We start from the raw sequence: 20,396 nt of genomic DNA, 5'->3' as shown, positions 1-20,396 counted from the left end.
CGGAAGGATGGAAGGCTGAGTCAACCTTGAGCCGGTGAGATTAGAACCACTGAACTGCAGATAGCAGTCAGCTGAAGTGGCCTGCAGTACTGCACCCTAACCACTGCGCCACCTCGGCTCAGCTAGCCTCTTTGAAAGGCTAGTGCTCGGCCACCTGAGAACCACCACGGACCCACTGTTAGACTTCTTTGCAATTTGCCTACCGAGCAAATACATTGACAGAAGATGCTGTTAATATGACTCTGCAACTACATCCTACAACATCTTGAATCTCCAAAGACCTACGCGAGAGTCGTCTTTGTAGACTTCGGCTCAGCATTCAATGCCATCATTCCAGATGTTTTTCTAACTAAACTAAACCAGCTAGCTGTACCTGACCATACTTGTAAATGGATCATAAGCTTCCTAACAGAAAGGAAGCAGCAGGTGAAGCTAAGCAAATTCACATCAGGAGCCACATTTATTTATTTATTTATTTGTCTTGTATGCCGCCCACTCCCGGAGGACTCCGGGCGGCTCACAAAAGACAAGGGAAAGGGGGGAACAAGACAAAGACAACATATTAAAAACAAAACCAACATTCACAATTTCTATGGAGGTAGATGCTTCTCAGCATCAATTGGCACAGAAGCCCCCCAGGGCTGTGTGCTCTCTCCACTTCTCTCTTTACACCAATGATTGCATCTCATCATTTTTATTCTTGATGAATATATTTTTATTCTCCTTACGTACACTGAGAGCTTATGCACCCAAGACAAATTCCTTGTGTGTCCCATCACACTTGGCCAATAAAGAATTCTATTCTATTCTATTCTATTCTATTCTACATTCTTCCTATTCCATTCCATTCTATATTCTATTCTATTCTATTCTACATTCCATCTATTCCATTCCATTCTATATTCTATTCTATTCTATTCTCTCCCCACCCCTCTCTCTCTTGATTAGTTTAAGAGCCAAATCTCTGACATCCCATTGTTTACAGTATGCCAGTCTCTGAAACTGAGTAAGCACCAGGAAATGTTCTTGAAATATATACACAGAAGGATTTTTGGAATACATCCAAAGATATATGGCTGATAAAGGCTGCTGTTTACCCTTATTTGGTTATACAGTTATAGCTATGTTTTAATGACATATACATCTTGCACAAGCGGCCCATATTCACAGCTGTTCTCAGATAAGTATAGGATCAAAGGGCAAAACGAGCAGGAAATTAACAAATGCCAGTGGGGGGGGGGAAATCAAAGGGAAGGAAAGGATTTGATCCTCGCTGAGACTTTGTGGAATTAATTGCCGAGCTAACCACCCTATCTTGGGGGTAAGTATGGACTTGATTTAAACCATCACTACCCCTAAATGTTCTGCCCATATTGGTTTGAATGGGGTTGCCAGAAGCGGCTGGAGAGAAGGTGAGTTTTAAGAGGAAGTTAGATGGAAAGACCAAGAAATCTGAAGTTTGCGTTCAAAGCTAGCTCAGAACCTGCTGGCTTCGGTGGTAGACCATCCCCTCTACGTTCAAAACGTTCTAGGGTTTGAACTCTGCCCCTTGTGAACAGCATCTAGAATGAGCCAAAAACAAGAATATGGAACGAAGAACAGGTTGGATGGGTAGCAGAGCCAAAACGGAACCAGACCAAAATGAGAACTGAATGCTTAAGGAAGACCCTGTAGTCCAACTAATGTTCCCTTAAAATAGAAGGTATTTTAGGAGAGCTCTTTTTAATGGTCATCTAGAAGATTTTTAAAGTGGACGTGATGGCTCAGGGGGTAAAATGCTGAGCTTGTCGATCAGAAAGGACAGCAGTTCGACGGTTCGAATCCCCAGCGCCGCGTAACGGAGTGAGCCCCCGTGACTTGTCCCAGCTTCTGCCAACCTAGCAGTTCGAAAGCACGTTAAAAATGCAAGTAGAAAAATAGGGACCAGCTTTGGTGGGAAGGTAACAGCGTTCCGTGTGCCTTCGGCGTTGAGTCATGCCAGCCATATGACCCCGGAGACGTCTTTGGACAGCGCTGGCTCTTCGGCTTTGAAACAGGGATGAGCAACGCCCGCTAGAGTCAGGAACGACTAGCACATATGCTGCTGCAGGAAAAGTATTCCTGATTCCATTGGACCTTCTGGCTACCGACTAAGTCAACTGAATCAATTGCTTCCAGCCCCTTGTCTCTAAAAGTGCAAGTTATTCAGCTCTTAACTCTGTATTTTCCCCCCTCATTTTAATATGGGATAAGGGAATGGTACAAAAGGAGATAGGTTGTTGTAGTGATTTCAAACTTTTTGGTTTGTCCTGTCAAAAATGTGCAGAATGCCTAACTCGACTCTGCTGTTCTAACTGTCAGGAAATTTTTCCTCAGTTCTAAGTTGCTTTTCTCCTTGATTAGTTTCCACCCATTGCTTCTTGTTCTACGCTCAGGTGCCTTGGAGAATAGTTTGACTCCCTCTTCTTTGGGGCAGCCCCTGAGATATTGGAAGACTGCTATCATGTCTCCCCTGGTCCTTCTTTTCATTAAACTAGACATACCCAGTTCCTGCAACCGTTCTTCATATGTTTCAGCCTCCAGTCCCCTAATCCTCTTTGTTGCTCTTCTCTGCACTCTTTCCAGAGTCTCCACATCTTTTCTACATCGTGGCGACCAAAACTGAATGCAGTATTCCAAGTGTGGCCTTCCCAAGGCCTTATAAAGTGGTATTAACCCTTCACGTGATCTTGATTCTATCCCTCTGTTGATGCAGCCTAGAACTGTGTTGGCTTTTTTAGCAGCTGCTGCCCACGGCTGGCTCCTATTTAAATGGCTGTCCATTAGGACTCCAAGATCCCTCTCACAGTTACTCCTATTGAGCAAGGCACCAATTGCATCAAACAATTGCAGGTGAAATAGAAATAAAACACCACTCCCTTCGAGCACTGATAACATTAGGTTTGAAGTTTGAAGTTTTGTTTTATTTATATGCCGCCCTATTCCCTGCAGGGACTCAGGGCGGCGAACAACTCAAACGGGGAAGGGAACATACAAATACAAGACAGGTATATTTAAAAATAACCAACAACCACACCTGTCGAGAGGGGAAGGGAGCTCATCAACACCAGGCCTGCCGACACAGCCAGGTTTTAACGGCTTTTCGGAAGGCCGGGAGAGAGGTGAGGGTCCGAATCTCCGCGGGGAGGTCGTTCCAAAGGGCCGGAGCTGCAACAGAGAAGGCCCTCCCCCGGGTCATAGCCAGATGGCATTGGCTGGTAGACGGGACCCGGAGGAGGCCGACCCTGTGCAATCTAATGGGTCTTTGGGAGGTAATTGGGTGGCTGGGTGAGTAATGAAACCAACCCCATGCTCTACATGGGGCAGCCCTTGAAGAGCATTCGGAGACTTCAGCTTGTCCAGAATGCAGCCGCGCGAGCGATCGTGCGTGCACCTCGGTTCACCCACGTAACACCTATCCTCCGCGAGCTGCATTGGCTGCCTATTGGTCTCCGGATACGCTTCAAGGCGCTAGTCGTCACTTATAAAGCCCTTCATGGTATTGGACCTGGGTACTTGAGAGACCGCCTGCTGCCAATCACCTCCGCTAGACCGATTAGATCCCACAGATTAGGCCTCCTCCAAATTCCATCCGCCGGCCAGTGTCGACTGGCGACTACCCGGAGGAGAGTCTTCTCTGTGGCTGCTCCGACCCTCTGGAATGAACTCCCCGTGGAGATTCGAACCCTCACCACCCTCCAGGCCTTCCGCAAAGCCCTTAAAACCTGGCTGTTCCGACAGGCCTGGGGCTAAAGAGCTTTTGCCCCCGTCTGGAATGGTATGACTGTTGTGTGTTTTTAAATTATGTATTGTTATGTATCGTTTATTTTTTATTTTTTTGTTTGTACCCCCCCTTTCCCTGATTTGATTTGTTAGCCACCCTGAGTCCCCTTCGGGGGAAAAGGGCAGCATAATAAATATAATAAATGAAAAAATGAAATGAAATGAAACCCCATAATGAAGTTGAATTTGTCTCTGCCAGATTCTCTCCTAGGTTTACCTACCAATGGCCAACGAAGAGATCGCAGCCCTTGTGGTGGACAATGCCACCAGAAACTGCAGAGCAGGAGTGGCGGGAGAGGAATTCCCCAGAACGGTACTTCCTCCCATCATTGGCAAGCCCAAGGGGCAGAGTGCAGCGGAAGACACCGCCAGGAAGTCCTACTATGTGGGTAGGGATGCCCAGAGCAGGACCCTGAGGCACCCCATTGAAAATGGCTTTATTATCAACTGGGATGACATGGAGAAAATCTGGCACCACGTTTTCTACGAGGAGTTGCAGGTGGACCCGGAGGAACACCCCATCTTGCTGTCCGAGCGTCCCGTGAACGGGTGGTACGATCGGGAGAAGATGACCCAGATTATGTTCGAGAGCTTCAACGCCTCCGCCTTCTACTTGGAAATCCAAGCCGTTCTCTCCCTCTACGCTTCTGGACGGGTTACCGGAGTGGTTCTGGATATCAAGAACAACCGGATGGATCCTGTCCCCGTTTACGAAGGCCATGCTGTCCGCCCTGCTCTCTTCCGCATGGACCTGGGCGGGGAAGACCTGACCGACTTCCTTCGGCGGATGCTGAGCGAAAGAGGCTACCACATCAACCCAGAAGAGAAAGAGATGGTGGAGGACATCAAGGAGAAGTTTTGCTACGTGGCCCTGGACTTTGAGAAAGAAATGGCGGCCGCTACGCCCTCCTCTTTGGAGAAGCAGTACGAGCTACCCGATGGGCAAACGATCACCCTTGACACCGAGCGCTTCAGGTGTCCCGAAGGCCTCTTCCAAGCCGGATACGTGGGTAAAGAATGTTGCGGCATCCACGAGACTGTTTTCAACGCCGTCATGAAGTGCGATAGGGATCTCCGCAGCACCATGTTTAAAAACGTCGTGCTGGCAGGTGGCACCTCCATGTTCTCCGGCTTGGCTGAAAGGTTGCAGCCGGAGGTGGCAGCGCTGGCTCCCCAAAATGCAGAAGTCCGCATCGTTGCCCCCCCGAATCGCACGTGCTCAGCCTGGGTTGGGGGCTCCCTCTTAGCGTCTCTTCCTCACTTTCAGCAAATGTGCATCAGCAAACAGGAGTATGAGGAGTTTGGCCCGACTCTCGTACGCCGGAAGTGCTTTTGAGTGTTTTTTTTGTTTTGCTGCTTCTCCTGCCACACGTCGAAGTAGTATTAGAAGCAGAATAACAGAATAAGCGAGTTGGAAGGGACCTTGGAGGTCTTCTAGTCCAACCCCCCCCTTGCTCAGGCAGGAAACCCTGTACCATTTCAGCCTCTGAAATGAGATCTACCCTTTGGGCAATTTGGCAGTTTGAATCTCAGCAGGCTCAAGGTCGACTCAACCTTCCCTCCTTCCGAGGTGGGTAAAATGAGGACCCAGATTGTTGGGGGTAAAGAGGCCGACTCTGTAAACCGCTTAGAGAGGGCTGTAAAAACACTGTGAAGTGCTATATAAGTGTAAGCGCTATTGCTATCTTCCTTCCTCCCCCCTCCCCCCTCCCTCCTTTCTTTCCTTCTCTCCCTCCCAGTAGTTAGAATACAGCATTACAGGCTAACTCTGCTCACTGCCAGCAGTTCAATTCCCACCAGGCTCAAGATTGACTCAGCCTTCCCTCCTTCCGAGGTGGGTAAAATGAGGACCCAGATTGTTGGGGACAAAGAGGCCGACTCTGTAAACCGCTTAGAGAGGGCTGTAAAAGCACTGTGAAGTGGTATATAAGTGTAAGCACTATTGCTATCTTCCTTCCTTCCTTCCTTCCTTCCTCCCTCCCTCCCTCCCTCCTTCCCTCCCTCCCTTCTTTCCTTTTCTCCCTCTCAGTGGTTAGAATGCAGCATTGCAGGCTAACTCTGCCCACTGCCAGCAGTTCAATTCTCACCAGGCTCAAGGTTGACTCAACCTTCCCTTCTTCCGAGGTGGGTAAAATGAGGACCCAGATTGTTGGGGTCAAAGAGGCTGACTCTCTAAACCGCTTAGAGAGGTTTGTAAAGCACTGTAAAGTGGTATATAAGTCTAAGTGCTGTTGCTATTGGTACCCTTTTTTATGGAATTGGCAACCTAAAGTAATGGTTGTTTTAAGTGGTCCCAGTTTGTAAATCACATGGAATATTGACTCTGTGGTGCTAAGGCACTAAGGATGGAAACTTAAAAAAAAAGTGTAATCATCATACTTGTAATATGAAACTTTAACCAATATCGCTAGAATATTATCGACTTTTCCCCTCTTATCTGTATACTTCTAAGGCACCTTATTATTAACTAATGCTCTATTATTAGAGTATTAGGAATCTAAATATATTCTATCAATGCCTTGAAAAAAACACACCAAAATTGAGAAAACCGAGCAATAGGGTCTAAATAAATAAATAAATGAATTGAGCTTTATGGAGATATGTTTTAGTTTATTTGAATGTCATTTAATTACTACTCCTTGATTTTATTAGCCCTGTGACAGTTATAGTTACCCTTCCCTCTATTTTCTGATTGCTATATGCTACCAATACTATTTTTTTTTAAGAAAAGCTAAAGAAAAGACAAACAATCCTTTCTTGCATCTACACGTTTGGCGTAATATGGGTTTCTCTACTGTGGAATTTTAATATTTGTAAGCCTACCAGAGTCACTGTTAAATTTATTAAATACATTTAATAAACGAATAATTGGTTCAGCCATGATGGTCTTAAAAGTATCTTTGTCATACTTGTGTGATTAAAAAAAAAATAACTGGAAGAGTCCACAGGCTTAGATATATGCTTTGTGACTTGGTTTATTTCTACAAGTTGTCAACATAAATAAAACTGGCCGTTTTTAAAATTAAAAGGAAAAGTCCTTTCTTATACCAAATATCTCGCCTGAAAACACATAAAGGATGTCCCTGGCCTGCTCTAGCACTTTTGAATTCCGCGCGCCCCCGGAATCCCGCGAGCCCATTGGCCGCCTCTTGCCCCCTTCTCTCTCTTGATTGGCGAGGACGCGGAAGGCCGCGACGCCACAATGCGACTCCCAAAGCCTCAGGACTGCAGCTCCCAGCATCCTTCACGGGGCGGGCGGAGGGGGCGGGGCGGGGCTTCCGTCGCGGTTTTTCGCCCCTGGCTCGTTAGCGGAGGACTCTCTTCTTCTTTTCTCAGCCGGCCGCCTACAAACCCCGGCATGCCTCGCGCGGGCTCGGGCAAGCGTTTCCGGTTGGAGCAGTCAGCTGGCCGTAAACAGCCAGGTAAGGGGGAATAAAAGGGAGGGGAGGTTGGAGGGGTGGGTGGGGGTGATAGGGAGGGTCTGTTTGGGGGGGGGGTCCCTTTTCTCTTCCCACCCCCTTTTTCCTCCCGTCCCAGAAAGCACAGCAGCGAATCTGCGGGGCCATTCCTCGCCTGGGCCACTATTATTATTGTGAAGGAAGGCATTACTGCCCAATGGGTAGAGCTGAAGAGTATGGCAATTTTTTTGAGGGGGGGGAAGAGGGAGACCCAACCCCTATCGTTGGTTTTTTTTAATATAAAGTTTTTTTTATTTTTTCATTTTCATAACATATAATCCACATGTATACTATTACATAGCCAACATCGTATTGTATTATTAAATGTTGACATGAATTTGCCTTACCATCAACTCCCAAAAACAATTATTGGCTCTTCTGCTCTCCATACACTTTCTTCTCCCTCTCTCCTCCTGCTCCTCCCTACCTCCTTTCTTCCCTCTGTCTTTCCCTTCCTCTCTCCTTCTCCTCTCTCCTCTTTCCACTCCTCCTTTCTCTCCTCCTCTTCCCTACCTCCTTTCTTCCCTCTGTCCTCCTTCCCTTCTCTTTTTCCCCTTCTTCTCTCCTTCTCCTCTCTCTCCTTTCCTCTCCTCCTTTATCTCCTCCTCTTGAGTTTGAGTTTAATTTTATTTATAGGCTGCCCAATCCCGGAGGACTCCGGGCGGCTTACAGCAAGGGGGGAAAAAAGCAGTAAAAGAAAATAAGAATAAAAATAGACAAGTTAAAAAAACCAACACAGATACATTCGTTTTAGTCTGACTCTCTGTAAACCGCTTAGAGAGGCCTGAAAGGCCTATGAAGCGGTATATAAGTCTACTGCTATTGCTATTGCTAGTCGGGGCTGGACCTCAACAATGAGGTCAACAGCCCCAGGCCTGCCAGAATAGCCTGGTCTTGACAGCTTTTTTGAAGGCAATGAGAGTGGGTGAGGTCCAGATTTCTGGGGGTAGTTCGTTCCAGAGGGTCGGAGCAGCCACAGAGAAGGCTCTCCTCTGGGAGAGAAAGATAGAAAGATATAGATAGCTAGATAGATAGACAGATAGATAGAAAGAAAGATATAGAAAGATAGATAGAAAGATAAATATACATACATAGAAAGATAGATAGGAAGAGATAGATAGAAAGATAGATTGAAAGATAGATAGATAGATAGAGATAGATAGATACATAGAAAGAAAGAAGGAAAGATAGATAAATAGATAGGAGAGAGGGAGGGAGGGAGGGAGAGACATATACCGAGAGCAGACAGGCAGATGCTCCGATTTCTGACACGATTTCTTTTCCAGATTCTGCTTGGAGTTCGGATTGGGACCTCAGAGAATCCAGCCAACCCACCCCCACCATGTCTCTCTCGGAGTGTTACATCGCGGTGAAGCTGGCCGACCAACCCCTGGCTCCCAAATCCATCTTGCGGCTGCCGGAAAGCGAGCTGGGCGAGTGCCCGCTGGGTGGCTGCAGCATCTCGTACCTGAAGCAGCTCATTACGGGAAAGTTGCAGGAGTCCATCCCCGACCCGGAGTTCATTGGTAGGCTGGCCCCACTGGCCGTTTTATCAGAGACCCAGGTTGCTCTCCAGGGCTGAACTTGATGACCCCGGGGAAGAGTTATAGGCCACTGTGTCCCAACCTCAGCGACATAGCAATTTAGCAATAGCAGTTAGACTTATATACCGCTTCATTGGGCTTTCAGCCCTCTCTAAGCGGTTTATAGAGTCAGCTTATTGCCCCCACAGTCTGGGTCCTCATTTCACCCACCTCGGAAGGAGGGAAGGCTGAGTCAACCCCGAGCCGGTGAGATTTGAACCGCCGAATTGCAGTTAGCAGTCAGCTGAAGTGGCCTGCAGTGCTGCATTTAACCACTGCGCCACCTCAGCTCTTAATGGACATGGACTTCAACTCCCAGAATTCCCCAGCCAGCTCCTTGCTTCTTCTTTTTTTAAAACTTGGGCCTCAAATCAAAGAATTGGAAATGTATTGATGTAAAATGCGGATAGTCCTTGATTTGCAACCACGATTGAGGCCCAATATTTCTGCTGCTAAGCACGGCAATGCTTAAGTGTTCTGACCCCCCTCGTTCCACACCAAAGCACACTCCGAGCCAGAGATAAATTACAGCATTTAATTAACAGACAAACAGGTCCTTGGCAGCAACCCAGCACAGACAATCTGGGTGGGGGACAGAGGTGGGTTCCTACCAGTTCGCACCTATTCGGTAGAACCGGTTCGTCAAATCTACCGGACCAGTTAGAAGAGGTTCCACCAGTGGAGCTGGAAAACAGGCCACACCTACAGAAGAGCTTCCAAAATTTTTTGAAACCCACCACTGGTGGGTGTGTAATACCCCGCAGTTATCTACGCATTAATAATGATCTAGTAATATTTCCTTATACATTTTAGGGACCTTTCCTCACATAATTGGTGTTTTCTTTCATACTTCTGGATTTCTAATTTGTGTTTCCATTAGTTGGCAATTGCTAAAACCAATCCCACGTGGAAAAGTATTCAAAGCCTTCTTGATTTTAATTGTCAATTTATTTATTCCTGCACATTGTAATATTTATTCATTTACATATCTCTGTTTTTCCACTGTTGTGCAAACACAATTCCAGCAGCTGCTGACGTGTGTAAAATTAAATATATGTTATACTCCCTTTCAAATAGCCGCCAGAAATATTTTGTTGGCTATTTGAAAGGGATTATAATATATATTTTATAATCCCTTTCAAATAGCCAACAAAATATTTCTGGTTTTAATTCCATATCTTGCTTTACAATTGCTTCTAACCACTAACTTCCGAATAGCTACTTGGATCCACCTAAGTACTAATTCATAATTTCATATCCAGTCACTTGGGCGGCAAGCCACTCCCATCCGGTCACATGGGCAGCAAGCCACTCCCATCTGGTCACATGGGTGGCAAGCCACCCCCACAAAGGAGGCCACACCCACAGAGTAGGTTCCAACAATTTTTGAAACCCACCACTGGTGGGGGAGTTGAATATAAATCTCATCTGCCTTTCAGATCTGATCTATTGTGGCCGGAAACTGCGGGATGAACAAACACTCGAGTTCTACGGGATTCAGTCCGGCTCCACCATCCACGTCCTCCGAAAATCTTGGCCCGAGCCCGAGCAAAAACCCGGTAAACTTCCCCGCTTTGGATCCCAAACTGCTTTTTAAAAGGGTTTTTCTTGCAGGTAGGTCCTCAACAGAAATTTGGGGCTCAATTGTCACATGTTGAGGACTGGCCTACTTCCTCCGATGGGGGGAAATCCCCGGGCGAGGGTTCGTTCGGTGCAGCTTTTCCGAGCCTTGCGGCGTCCGATCTCTCTTGACGGCTTATCTTTTCTACAGAACCAGTGGACAAAATGGCCGCCGTGCGCGAGTTCCGCGTCTTACACACGGCTTTGCACAGCAGCCCTGTCTTCAGAGATTCGGTGAGTCGCGAAACTCTGCTTGCCTTTTATTTTGCTTCCCCCAACCAACCCACAACTGGACTTTTCCAGGGTCCAATCCGCTGTTTCCTTGTCCGTGAATAATCTCTCTTTGGTTTTCCCACATCAGGTCTTCAAGATGTTAGGGAATAAGGAATCCCTGGATCAGATCATTGTCGCCACCCCCGGCCTCAGCAGTGATCCCATCGCTTTGGGTGAGTTGTGGAGACAAATAGCAACAGACTTATATACCGCTTTATGGTGCTTTATGGCCCTCTCTAAGCGGTTTGCAGAGTCAGCCTCTTTGCCCCCATCAATCTGGGTCCTCATTTTACCCACCTCGGAAGAATGGAAGGCTGAGTCAATCTTGAGCCTGGTGAGAATTGAACTGCTGGCAGTGGGCAGAGTTAGCCTGTAATGCTGTATTCTAACTACTGGGAAGGAGGGAGGGAGGGAGGGAAGTAAGTAAGTAAGTAAGGAAGGAAGGAAATCTCTCTTAAGTGGTCTTACAGAGTCAGCCTCTTGCCCCCCAACAATCTGGGTCCTCCTTTTACCCACCTTAGAAGGATGAAAGGCCAAGTCAACCTTGAGCCTGATGAGAATTGAACTGCTGGCAGTGGGCAGAGTTAGCCTGTAATGCTGCATTCTAACTACTGGGAGGAAGGGAGGAAAGGAAAGAAAGAAGAAGGAAATAAAGAAAGAAAGAAAATAGCAATAGCAGACTTATATCCCACTCTCTAAGCCGTTTACAGAGTCAGCCTCTTGCCCCCCAACAATGTGGGTCCTCGTTTTACCCACCTTGGAAGGACGGAAGGCCGAGTCAACCTTGAGCCATTCAGGATCGAACTGCTGGCAGTGGCCAGAGTTAGCCTATAATGCTGCATTGTAACCACTGGGAAGGAAGGAAGATACCCATAGCATTTAAGACTTATATACCGCTTCCCAGTGCTTTACAGCCCTCTCTAAGCGGTTTACAGAGTCAGCCTTTTGCCCCCCAATAATCTGGGTCCTCATTTTACCCACCTGGGAAGGACAGAAGACTGAGATCAACCTTGAGCCCGTGAGGATCAAACTCATGGCAGTGTGTAGAGTGAGTCTTGCCCCGTTTTACGACTCTTCTCGCCCCATTTGGGAAGTGAATTGCTGCAGTGGTTAAATTCCTAACACGGTCGTTAAGTGAATCTTTCCTTGCGAAAGGTCGCAAAAGGGGGAAATCACACGACCCCGGGACATAGCAACCGTCATAAATCGGAGTCCGTTGTCAGGCAAATCACATGACCATGGGGATGGGGATGCTGCAAGGGTGAAAAACGTGTCCTAAGTCACTTTGTTCAGTGGCGTTGCAACTTCGAATGGTCACTAAACAAACGGTTGTAAGTCAAGGTAGTCCCCATTTGCTCATTAGTGACCCCCCTCTCTTCATCTCCCAGGGGTCCTGCAGGATAAAGACCTCTTCTCTGTTTTTGCTGACCCAGCCATGCTGGACACGTGAGTTAAGCTACTGATGCTTTTTTAAATCCATTTTTCTCTTTCATTTACTGATTTATTTGTAAAAATGTAATTAGCTTCCCATCTTGCCATACGGTAACTCTAGACTCTGCCAAACAATATCTATTCCTCCTCCTCCTCCTCCTCCTCCTCCTCCTCCTCCTCCTCCTCCTCCTCCTCCTCTTCTCCGCCTCCTTCCTCCTCCTCCTCCTCCTCTTTTTCTTCTCCGTCTCCTTCCTCCTCCTCCTTCTTCTCCATCTCCTTCCTCTCCTCCTTCTCCTGCTCCTCTTCTTCTCCTTCTCCTTCCTTCCTCTTCCTCTACTTCTTCTCCTTCTCCTTCCTTCTTCCCCCTCCTCCCCCTCCTCCTATGGTCATAAGTGTGAAAAATGTTCATAAGTCTCTTTTCCCAGTGCCGTTGTAACTTGAAATCGTCATTAAAAGAACTGTTGTAAGTTGGGGACCTCCTATATCCTGGCAATCCAGCAGATTTTAGACTGAGGGATAGACTAGGCGAGCTTCGAGGCAAGAGCAATGGCCCTTAGATTTATATGCCACTTTACAGCCCTCTCTAAGCGGTTTTTACAGAGTCAGCCTCTTGCCTCTAACAATCTGGGTCCTTATTTTACTGACCTCAGAAGGACGGAAGGCTGAGTCAACCTCGAGCCTGGTGAGATTCGAACTGCCAAATTGCAGGCAGCCGGCAGTCAGCAGAAGCAGCCTGCAGTACCGCATTCTAACCACTGCGCCACCGAGGCCATCTAAACTCTATGATTCAGGGACTGTCTAGCCCTCCTCCCCAGTTCATTCTCGCTGGTTTCTCTAGACTCATCCCAAGCCACCCCGCGTTGGTGAATGCCATCGTCCTGGTCCTCCACTCTGTGGCAGGCAGCGCCCCACTGCCCACCGCGGAGACCTCCTCGCGCAGCAGCATGCCTTCCAGCTCGTACCGCGACATGCCGGGTAAGGAGCAGGCTGTGACACGGAGCACAAATTGCCAGGTTTAACCCTTGGGGGTTACAGGGAGTCCTCGCTTAAGGACCGTTCGTCTAGAGGCTGTCGGAAGTGACAGTGGCGCTGAACGAATTAACGCCTGGTCCCGGAGCTTGCAGATCGTGGCCATTGGTGTCCGGTGGGAGAGGCCTTTGGGATGAGGTTCAGTCTGGCTTATTTCTCTCTTTCTCTCTCTCCTTCCAGGAGGATTCCTTTTCGAAGGCCTCTCTGATGATGAAGATGACTTTCATCAGGTAACGGGAGAAGACGGGGGGGGGGGGGCGGGCATCTCTGAGAAGGAAAACCCAAGGCAAGAATGGAAGGGAATGGAAGAATAGAATAGAATGCAGAATAGAATAGAATAGAATGCAGAATAGAATAGTATAGAATATAGAGAATAGAATATAGAATACAAGAGAGAATTAAATAGAGGAACGTAGAATAGAATGCAGAATAGAATAGAATGCGGAATAGTATAGAATAGAGAATAGAATATAGAATACGATAGAGAATTAAATAGAGGAATGTGGAATAGAATGCAGAATAGAATACTATAGAATAGAGAATAGAATATAGAATACGATAGAGAATTAAAAAGAGGAATGTACAAGAGAATGCAGAATAGAATAGTACAGAATATAGAATAGAGTAGTATAGAACAGAATAGAATGCAGAATAGAATAGTATAGAATATAGAGAATAGAATAGAGAATACGATAGAGAATTAAAAAGAGGAATGTAGAAGAGAATGCAGAATAGAATAGTACAGAATATAGAATAGAGTAGTATAGAACAGAATAGAATGCAGAATAGAATACTATAGAATAGAGAATAGAATATAGAATACGATAGAGAATTAAAAAGAGGAATGTAGAAGAAAATGCAGAATAGAATAGTACAGAATATAGAATAGAGTAGTATAGAACAGAATAGAATGCAGAATAGAATAGTATAGAATATAGAGAATAGAATAGAGAATACGATAGAGAATTAAAAAGAGGAATGTAGAAGAGAATGCAGAATAGAATAGTACAGAATATAGAATAGAGTAGTATAGAACAGAATAGAATGCAGAATAGAATACTATAGAATAGAGAATAGAATATAGAATACGATAGAGAATTAAAAAGAGGAATGTAGAAGAAAATGCAGAATAGAATAGTACAGAATATAGAATAGAGTAGTATAGAACAGAATAGAATGCAGAATAGAATAGTATAGAATATAGAGAATAGAATATAGAATACGATAGAGAATTAAAAAGAGGAATGTACAAGAGAATGCAGAATAGAATAGTACAGAATATAGAATAGAGTAGTATAGAACAGAATAGAATGCAGAATAGAATAGTATAGAATATAGAGAATAGAATAGAGAATACGATAGAGAATTAAAAAGAGGAATGTAGAAGAGAATGCAGAATAGAATAGTACAGAATATAGAATAGAGTAGTATAGAACAGAATAGAATGCAGAATAGAATACTATAGAATAGAGAATAGAATATAGAATACGATAGAGAATTAAAAAGAGGAATGTAGAAGAAAATGCAGAATAGAATAGTACAGAATATAGAATAGAGTAGTATAGAACAGAATAGAATGCAGAATAGAATAGTATAGAATATAGAGAATAGAATAGAGAATACGATAGAGAATTAAAAAGAGGAATGTAGAAGAGAATGCAGAATAAAATACAGGGCGGGGCATAACCTTTTCCTAGGGGGTCACAGCAACACTTGTAATAACAACACAAATAATTCATACACCATTCGAAAGCCCATCAAAAACTGAGTTTATTGACACGATTTAATAGTCAGTATGACCACCATTAGCCCTTCGAACAGCATTCAAATGAGGTGGATAAGAACACAACAAATCTTCAAACAGTTCCGTTCGATTTTCCAGATTTTCCAGGGCGGGGCATAACCTTTTCCTAGGGGGTCACAGCAAGATCGACAGCAGTTTACAACTTCCGCGACACCTCATTTTAAAGCCCATAAAAAACTGAATTGAATGAGCTATTAAATGTTAAATTTGTTTCGGTTGAAACTTTGAGAATGAATTTGGAAACTGTGTTGAAAAATCTGGAAAATCGAACGGAACTGTTTGAAGATTTGTTGTGTTCTTATCCACCTCGTTTGAATGCTGTTCGAAGGGCTAATGGTGGTCATACTGACTATTAAATCGTGTCAATAAACTCAGTTTTTGATGGGCTTTCGAATGGTGTATGAATTATTTGTGTTGTTATTACAAGTGTTGCTGTGACCCCCTAGGAAAAGGTTATGCCCCGCCCTGTAGTACAGAATATAGAATAGAGTAGTATAGAACAGAATAGAATGCAGAATAGAATAGTATAGAATATAGAGAATAGAATAGAGAATACGATAGAGAATTAAATAGAGGAACGGAATAGAATGGAGGAATACAATGTCATCTGTAGGAACAGGGCTTAAGGATTTCTCTCGAAAGCATTGTCCTGACTGAGGCCTCTCCTTTCCCATCAGAGCACAAGGACCACGCCATCCAGCAGCACTTCTGGATCCCGGCCGGCGTCTCTTGGCTACACCGGCGCGGCGGGGCCTCGGCCCATCACGCAGAGCGAGTTGGCCACGGCCCTCGCCCTGGCCAGCACCCCAGAGAGCAGCTCCCACACCCCAACGCCCGGAACGCAGGTCAGGTGGAGGCAGAGAGAGTTTGGCTGCTCTCAAAAGCCACCACTAGAGTTTCTGGTCCCTCTTGAGAGGTGGCAGAGACGGCTGACGGTGGGGAAAAAAACTTGGTTTAAAGCTTTAGATTTTTGCAAAGCTTCTTGTCTTCTTTCAGGCTTCTTCCCAAGTAAAAAGAGAAGAAAGATATAGCTGCTTTAATGAACAGAATCATCACAGCAGCAGCTCTTTAGCAGGACTTTTAAAGCAGCTGCATCTTTCTTACGGGTTGGCAGAAAATCTGAAAAAAACTTGGGAAGATATGTGGATAATAGCAATAGCAATAGCAGCTAGACTTATATACCGCTTCATAGGGCTTTCAGCCCTCTCTAAGCGGTTTACAGAGTCAGCATATATTGCCACCACAGTCTGGGTCATTTCACCCACCTCGGAAGGATGGAAGGCTGAGTCAACCCTGAGCCGGTGAGATTTGAACAGACGAACTGCAGATAACAGTCAGCTGAAGTGGCCTGCAGTACAGCACTCTAACCACTGCGCCACCTCGGCTCTAAACATGAAAAGAGGGTGGAAAGAAAGAAAGAAGGAAGGAAAGAAACATGGAGAGAGGGAGGAAAAATATCAATGGAAGGAAGGAAACATGAAAGGAGAAAGGAAGGAAGGAAGGAAACATGGAAGGTGGGAGGGAGGGAAGAAGGAAGGAAGGAAGGAAAAATATGGATGGAAGGAAGGAAACATAGCAATAGCCATAGCAGTTAGACTTATATACCGCTTCATAGGGCTTTCAGCCCTCTCTAAGCGGTTTACAGAGTCAGCATATTTTCCCCAACAACAATCCAGGTCCTCATTTTACCCACCTCGGAAGGATGGAAGGCTGAGTCAACCCTGAGCCGGTGAGATTTGAACAGCCGACCTGCAGAACTGCAGTCAGCTGAAGTAGCCTGCAGTGCTGCATTTAACCACTGCGCCACCTCGGCTCCTAAGCTTGAATTATGAATTTTGTTACACTTAAATGACCTTCCTTGGCGCTAAGCTGGCTGATAAGCCAGGAGTGGATCTTGCAAGATTAGGAGGGCGGGGTCTGCTCCTGATTGACAGTTTCTGTCTTCCCCTTTTTCAGGGCCATTCTTCCGGCACATCTCCCATGTCTTCTAGCGTGCAGTCGGGAACACCCATCACCAATGACCTCTTCAGCCAGGCCTTACAGCATGCCCTCCAGGCATCAGGACAACCTAACCTTCAGGTCTGTAAACCTCCTGGAAGTTGAGATGGTCATTCATTCATTCATTCATTCATTCATTCATTCACTCACTCACTCACTCACTCACTCACTCACTCACTCACTCACTCACTCACTCATTCCATGCATTCCAGTTCAGCCCTCCGATAGCCTGAATTAGGAAACTGAGGGCATCCTACACCACCAAGCTAAATCTCAAAAATGCCGGGAATTCCCGCCATCCAGACAGATTAGCCATCAACAGACACACAGAGATAAACCACATTTACACACCTTTCAAAAGAGAAATTTTAAATTAAAAAGCCGAAAAGGAAACAAAAAGAACAGGATGCACCTTCTTTGGTACCTTACTCTCAGATAAGCAGGGACTAACACCAGACAAACAAGCAGAAAACAATACCCTACTTACCAAGGAAAGTTATCAAGGAAACACCCCCCCCTCCCCACCCCCATCACTGATAGAGCAAGTTCACTGTACGCAAACAGACAGCAAACCACGCAGTCATTCACACTGATGCCCCAGTGAGGTAGCGTAAGGCTCAACAGGGACGGGCGCGCGGGAGATTTGAATCTTGCACTGGGGCCCGGCTACATCCGGTGTTTGACCTGGCGCCTCTTCATCTGTCCGCTTTCCTCTTTCAGAGCCAGTGGCAGCCCCAGCTGCAGCAGCTGCGAGACATGGGCATCCATGATGATGAACTGAGCCTTCGTGCCCTGCAGGCCACCGGGGGGGACATCCAGGCCGCCCTGGAGCTCATCTTTGCAGGGGGAGCCCCTTAGCCATCCCCAAGGCCTCCTCCTCCTCCTCCTCCCCCTCATCCCACAGGAGGCGATGGTGTGTGCATTGGACCGCCGCCCCACCAAGCTAGCCCTCCGACGCACACCGACTTCCCGTTCCCTGGCGTGCTCTTCCTCCCTCACATGGTCCAGAGCCCAGAATGTCGTGTCCATCTCCTTTCCCTGGTCTCCGGACGACGTCCGTGGGAACGGGGAGCTGCAAACATCCGCCTGCAGTTTAGCAGAAGGGCTGCCTTAAGGCCAAGGACGTTCCAGGATCCGAGTTTTTGTCGGCTGCTCCAGAAATAACCCCGTTTTGCCGCAGCCCCCGAAACAGCTTCCTTAATAATGTCAGAAATATGTTTATTTTTTCTCCTCTTCCTTGTGGTGGTTTTACTTCTGCCCTGGCCGAGATCCCGTGTAGTTTTTGCTGGACTTTTAAAATTGTCTCATTAAAATCTGGTTTCCTCCAGATCAATCCCGTGCTTGTTTCTTTCCTGCTGCCATTTAGATTATCGCTTGCAGGCAATCCTTAAAGGTAAAGGTTCCCCTCGCGCATCTGTGCCAGTCGTTCCCGACTCCAGGCGCCGGTGCTCCTCTCCGTTTCAAAGCCGAAGAGCCGGTGCTGTCCGAAGACGTCTCCGTGGTCATGTGGCCGGCATGATTCAACACCGACAGCGCACGGAACGCTGTTCCCTTCCCACCAAAGGTGGTTCCTATTTTTCTACTTGCATTTTCAATGTGTTTTCGAACTGCTAGGTTGGCAGAAGCTGGGACAAGTCACGGGAGCTCACTCCGTTACGCGGCGCTAGGGATTCGAACCGCCGGACTGCCGACCTTTCTGATCGACAAGCTCAGCGTCTTAGTCCCTGAGCCACCGCGTCCATTTTTGTTTTATTTTCCTTTTTATTTGTTCGGCTCGGAGTTTTCTCTCCACCCCAGGAAGGGAGACCAGGGCAAAGCACTTTGGGAAAAAACCTTGCAAAGAAAACCATTCTCGGAGAATGCAGAATAAAACCATTGATTAGAAGGTGCTTTTTCAGGGGGCAGCTGGAATTTCCTTGTTTTTTTCTTTCTTTTCGAGAAATCGGAGATAAGAAGAAGCTTCTCGGATGAGAAGCGGAACGTCTTCAAAAAGAAAAAAAAAACCCCCAAGGAAGTCCAGTTGAAAAAGCACCTTTGGGACAACCACGGCCTGGAGGACAGAGAATCTCTACAGATTTTTAGCTGTACAATTTGGGACGAACCAGTGGTGGGTTTCAATTTTTTTTAGAACCTCTTCTGTAGGTGTGGCCTGCTTTGTCCTCCTCCTCCTCCTCCTCCTCTCCACAAACTCCATTCTCTTCTAGCACTGATGGTATTACCTAGGTGGGTAATGAAATGACTGCAAGAAAACCACCAAGCTCAGAGAGCACCAAGGACCCCACAGTCTTCCTCCTCCTCCTCCTCCTCCTCCTCCTCCTCCTCCTCCTCCTCCTCCTCCTCTTCCTCCTCCTCCTCCTCCTCCTCCCATGTATGTATGTATGTATGTATGTATGTATGTATGTATGTTTCAGCATAACTCTGGAGCCCCTCAAGCAATTTCAACCAGACTTCGTACATATATGACTTACTCTCGGAAGAAAAATACTGTGTGTGTGGGTGAAGACATCCCAAAAAACCCTTGGGGTGTGTGTTCTGTTAAGATACAGCCTGTTGTGCCTTAAAATGACTTCTACTGTACTGCCGTAAAATGGCTTCCACTGTACAGCGTGCTGGAGTTGCCGTAGTAACGGCTTCACAGTACTCCACAAGGGGGAAAATCCAACATTACAAATTACATTTGGTGGGGACATTTTCCCCCTATAAATAAATACCAGGAGAAGCATAAAGAAAAGAAAAAAACTAGGGAAGTCCAGACAAAATAATAATCATTTTGGACAGCAGAGGGCACTGTTTCTCCATCCCCAGTGCAGCTTCTGCCATCCTAGCAGTTCGAAAGCAGGTAAAAAATGCAGGTAGAAAAATAGGGATCATCTTTGGTGGGAAGGTAACAGCGTTCCGTGCACCTTCGGCGTTGAGTCATGCCGGCCACATGACCACGGAGACGTCTTCGGACAGCGCTGGCTCTTCGGCTTTGAAACGGAGATGAGCACCGCCCCCTAGAATCGGGAATGACTAGCATATATGTGCAAGGGGAATCTAATTTCTTTTTAATAAGAAATCTGCTGGATTCCTGCCTCGGTGACCTTTTTGGAGCACTTTCGGGCAGCGGATCCTTGGGCTGGGACGAGAATCGCCGCTCTGACCGACAGGGATGAAAGGACCCTTTCAGTAAGTGAAAAATGCATTGTGTGCTACTTTGGAGAAGTGGAGAACTGCAAGGGATTTTTCCAGGAACTCCAAAACATCCTTTCTCGTAGATGTGGGGGGGGGGGCTGGGGGGGAGAACCCAGATGGACTAGAATGGAATGCATTTACAAGTAGTCCTCGCTTAACGACCGGCTGCATAGCAAATTGATTTACCACGGACTCTTCACCCCGCCAAAGATAACTTACGAATTG

At 46.4% G+C, this 20,396-nt stretch overlaps 2 protein-coding genes across 2 annotated transcripts; both read left to right on the top strand.

The window, feature by feature from the left end:
- The first annotated feature begins 1,241 nt into the window (after positions 1-1,241).
- Positions 1,242-6,486, top strand: LOC106549413 (actin, cytoplasmic type 5). The gene is made up of 2 exons (XM_087704042.1): positions 1,242-1,321; positions 4,001-6,486. Exon 2 carries the CDS (start codon positions 4,025-4,027, stop codon positions 5,135-5,137), a length of 1,113 nt encoding a protein of 370 aa, XP_087560168.1. The 5' UTR covers positions 1,242-1,321; positions 4,001-4,024; the 3' UTR covers positions 5,138-6,486.
- Positions 6,487-7,118: 632 nt separating this feature from the next.
- UBL7 (ubiquitin like 7) lies at positions 7,119-18,324 on the top strand. The gene is made up of 11 exons (XM_087704051.1): positions 7,119-7,223; positions 8,546-8,785; positions 10,282-10,401; positions 10,614-10,696; positions 10,824-10,908; positions 12,124-12,181; positions 13,005-13,141; positions 13,376-13,425; positions 15,677-15,844; positions 16,956-17,078; positions 17,718-18,324. Exons 1-11 carry the CDS (start codon positions 7,160-7,162, stop codon positions 17,853-17,855), a joined length of 1,266 nt encoding a protein of 421 aa, XP_087560177.1. The 5' UTR covers positions 7,119-7,159; the 3' UTR covers positions 17,856-18,324.
- Positions 18,325-20,396: the final 2,072 nt, after the last annotated feature.

Source organism: Thamnophis sirtalis, unplaced genomic scaffold (genome assembly GCF_051295495.1).
Source record: "Thamnophis sirtalis isolate CommonGarterSnake01/CBP01778 unplaced genomic scaffold, rThaSir2_p1.2 scaffold_2, whole genome shotgun sequence".
Classification (NCBI taxonomy): domain Eukaryota; kingdom Metazoa; phylum Chordata; class Lepidosauria; order Squamata; family Natricidae; genus Thamnophis; species Thamnophis sirtalis.
The sequence above is the reverse complement of the archived record's forward strand: the minus strand, read 5'-3'. Positions and strand labels throughout refer to the sequence as shown.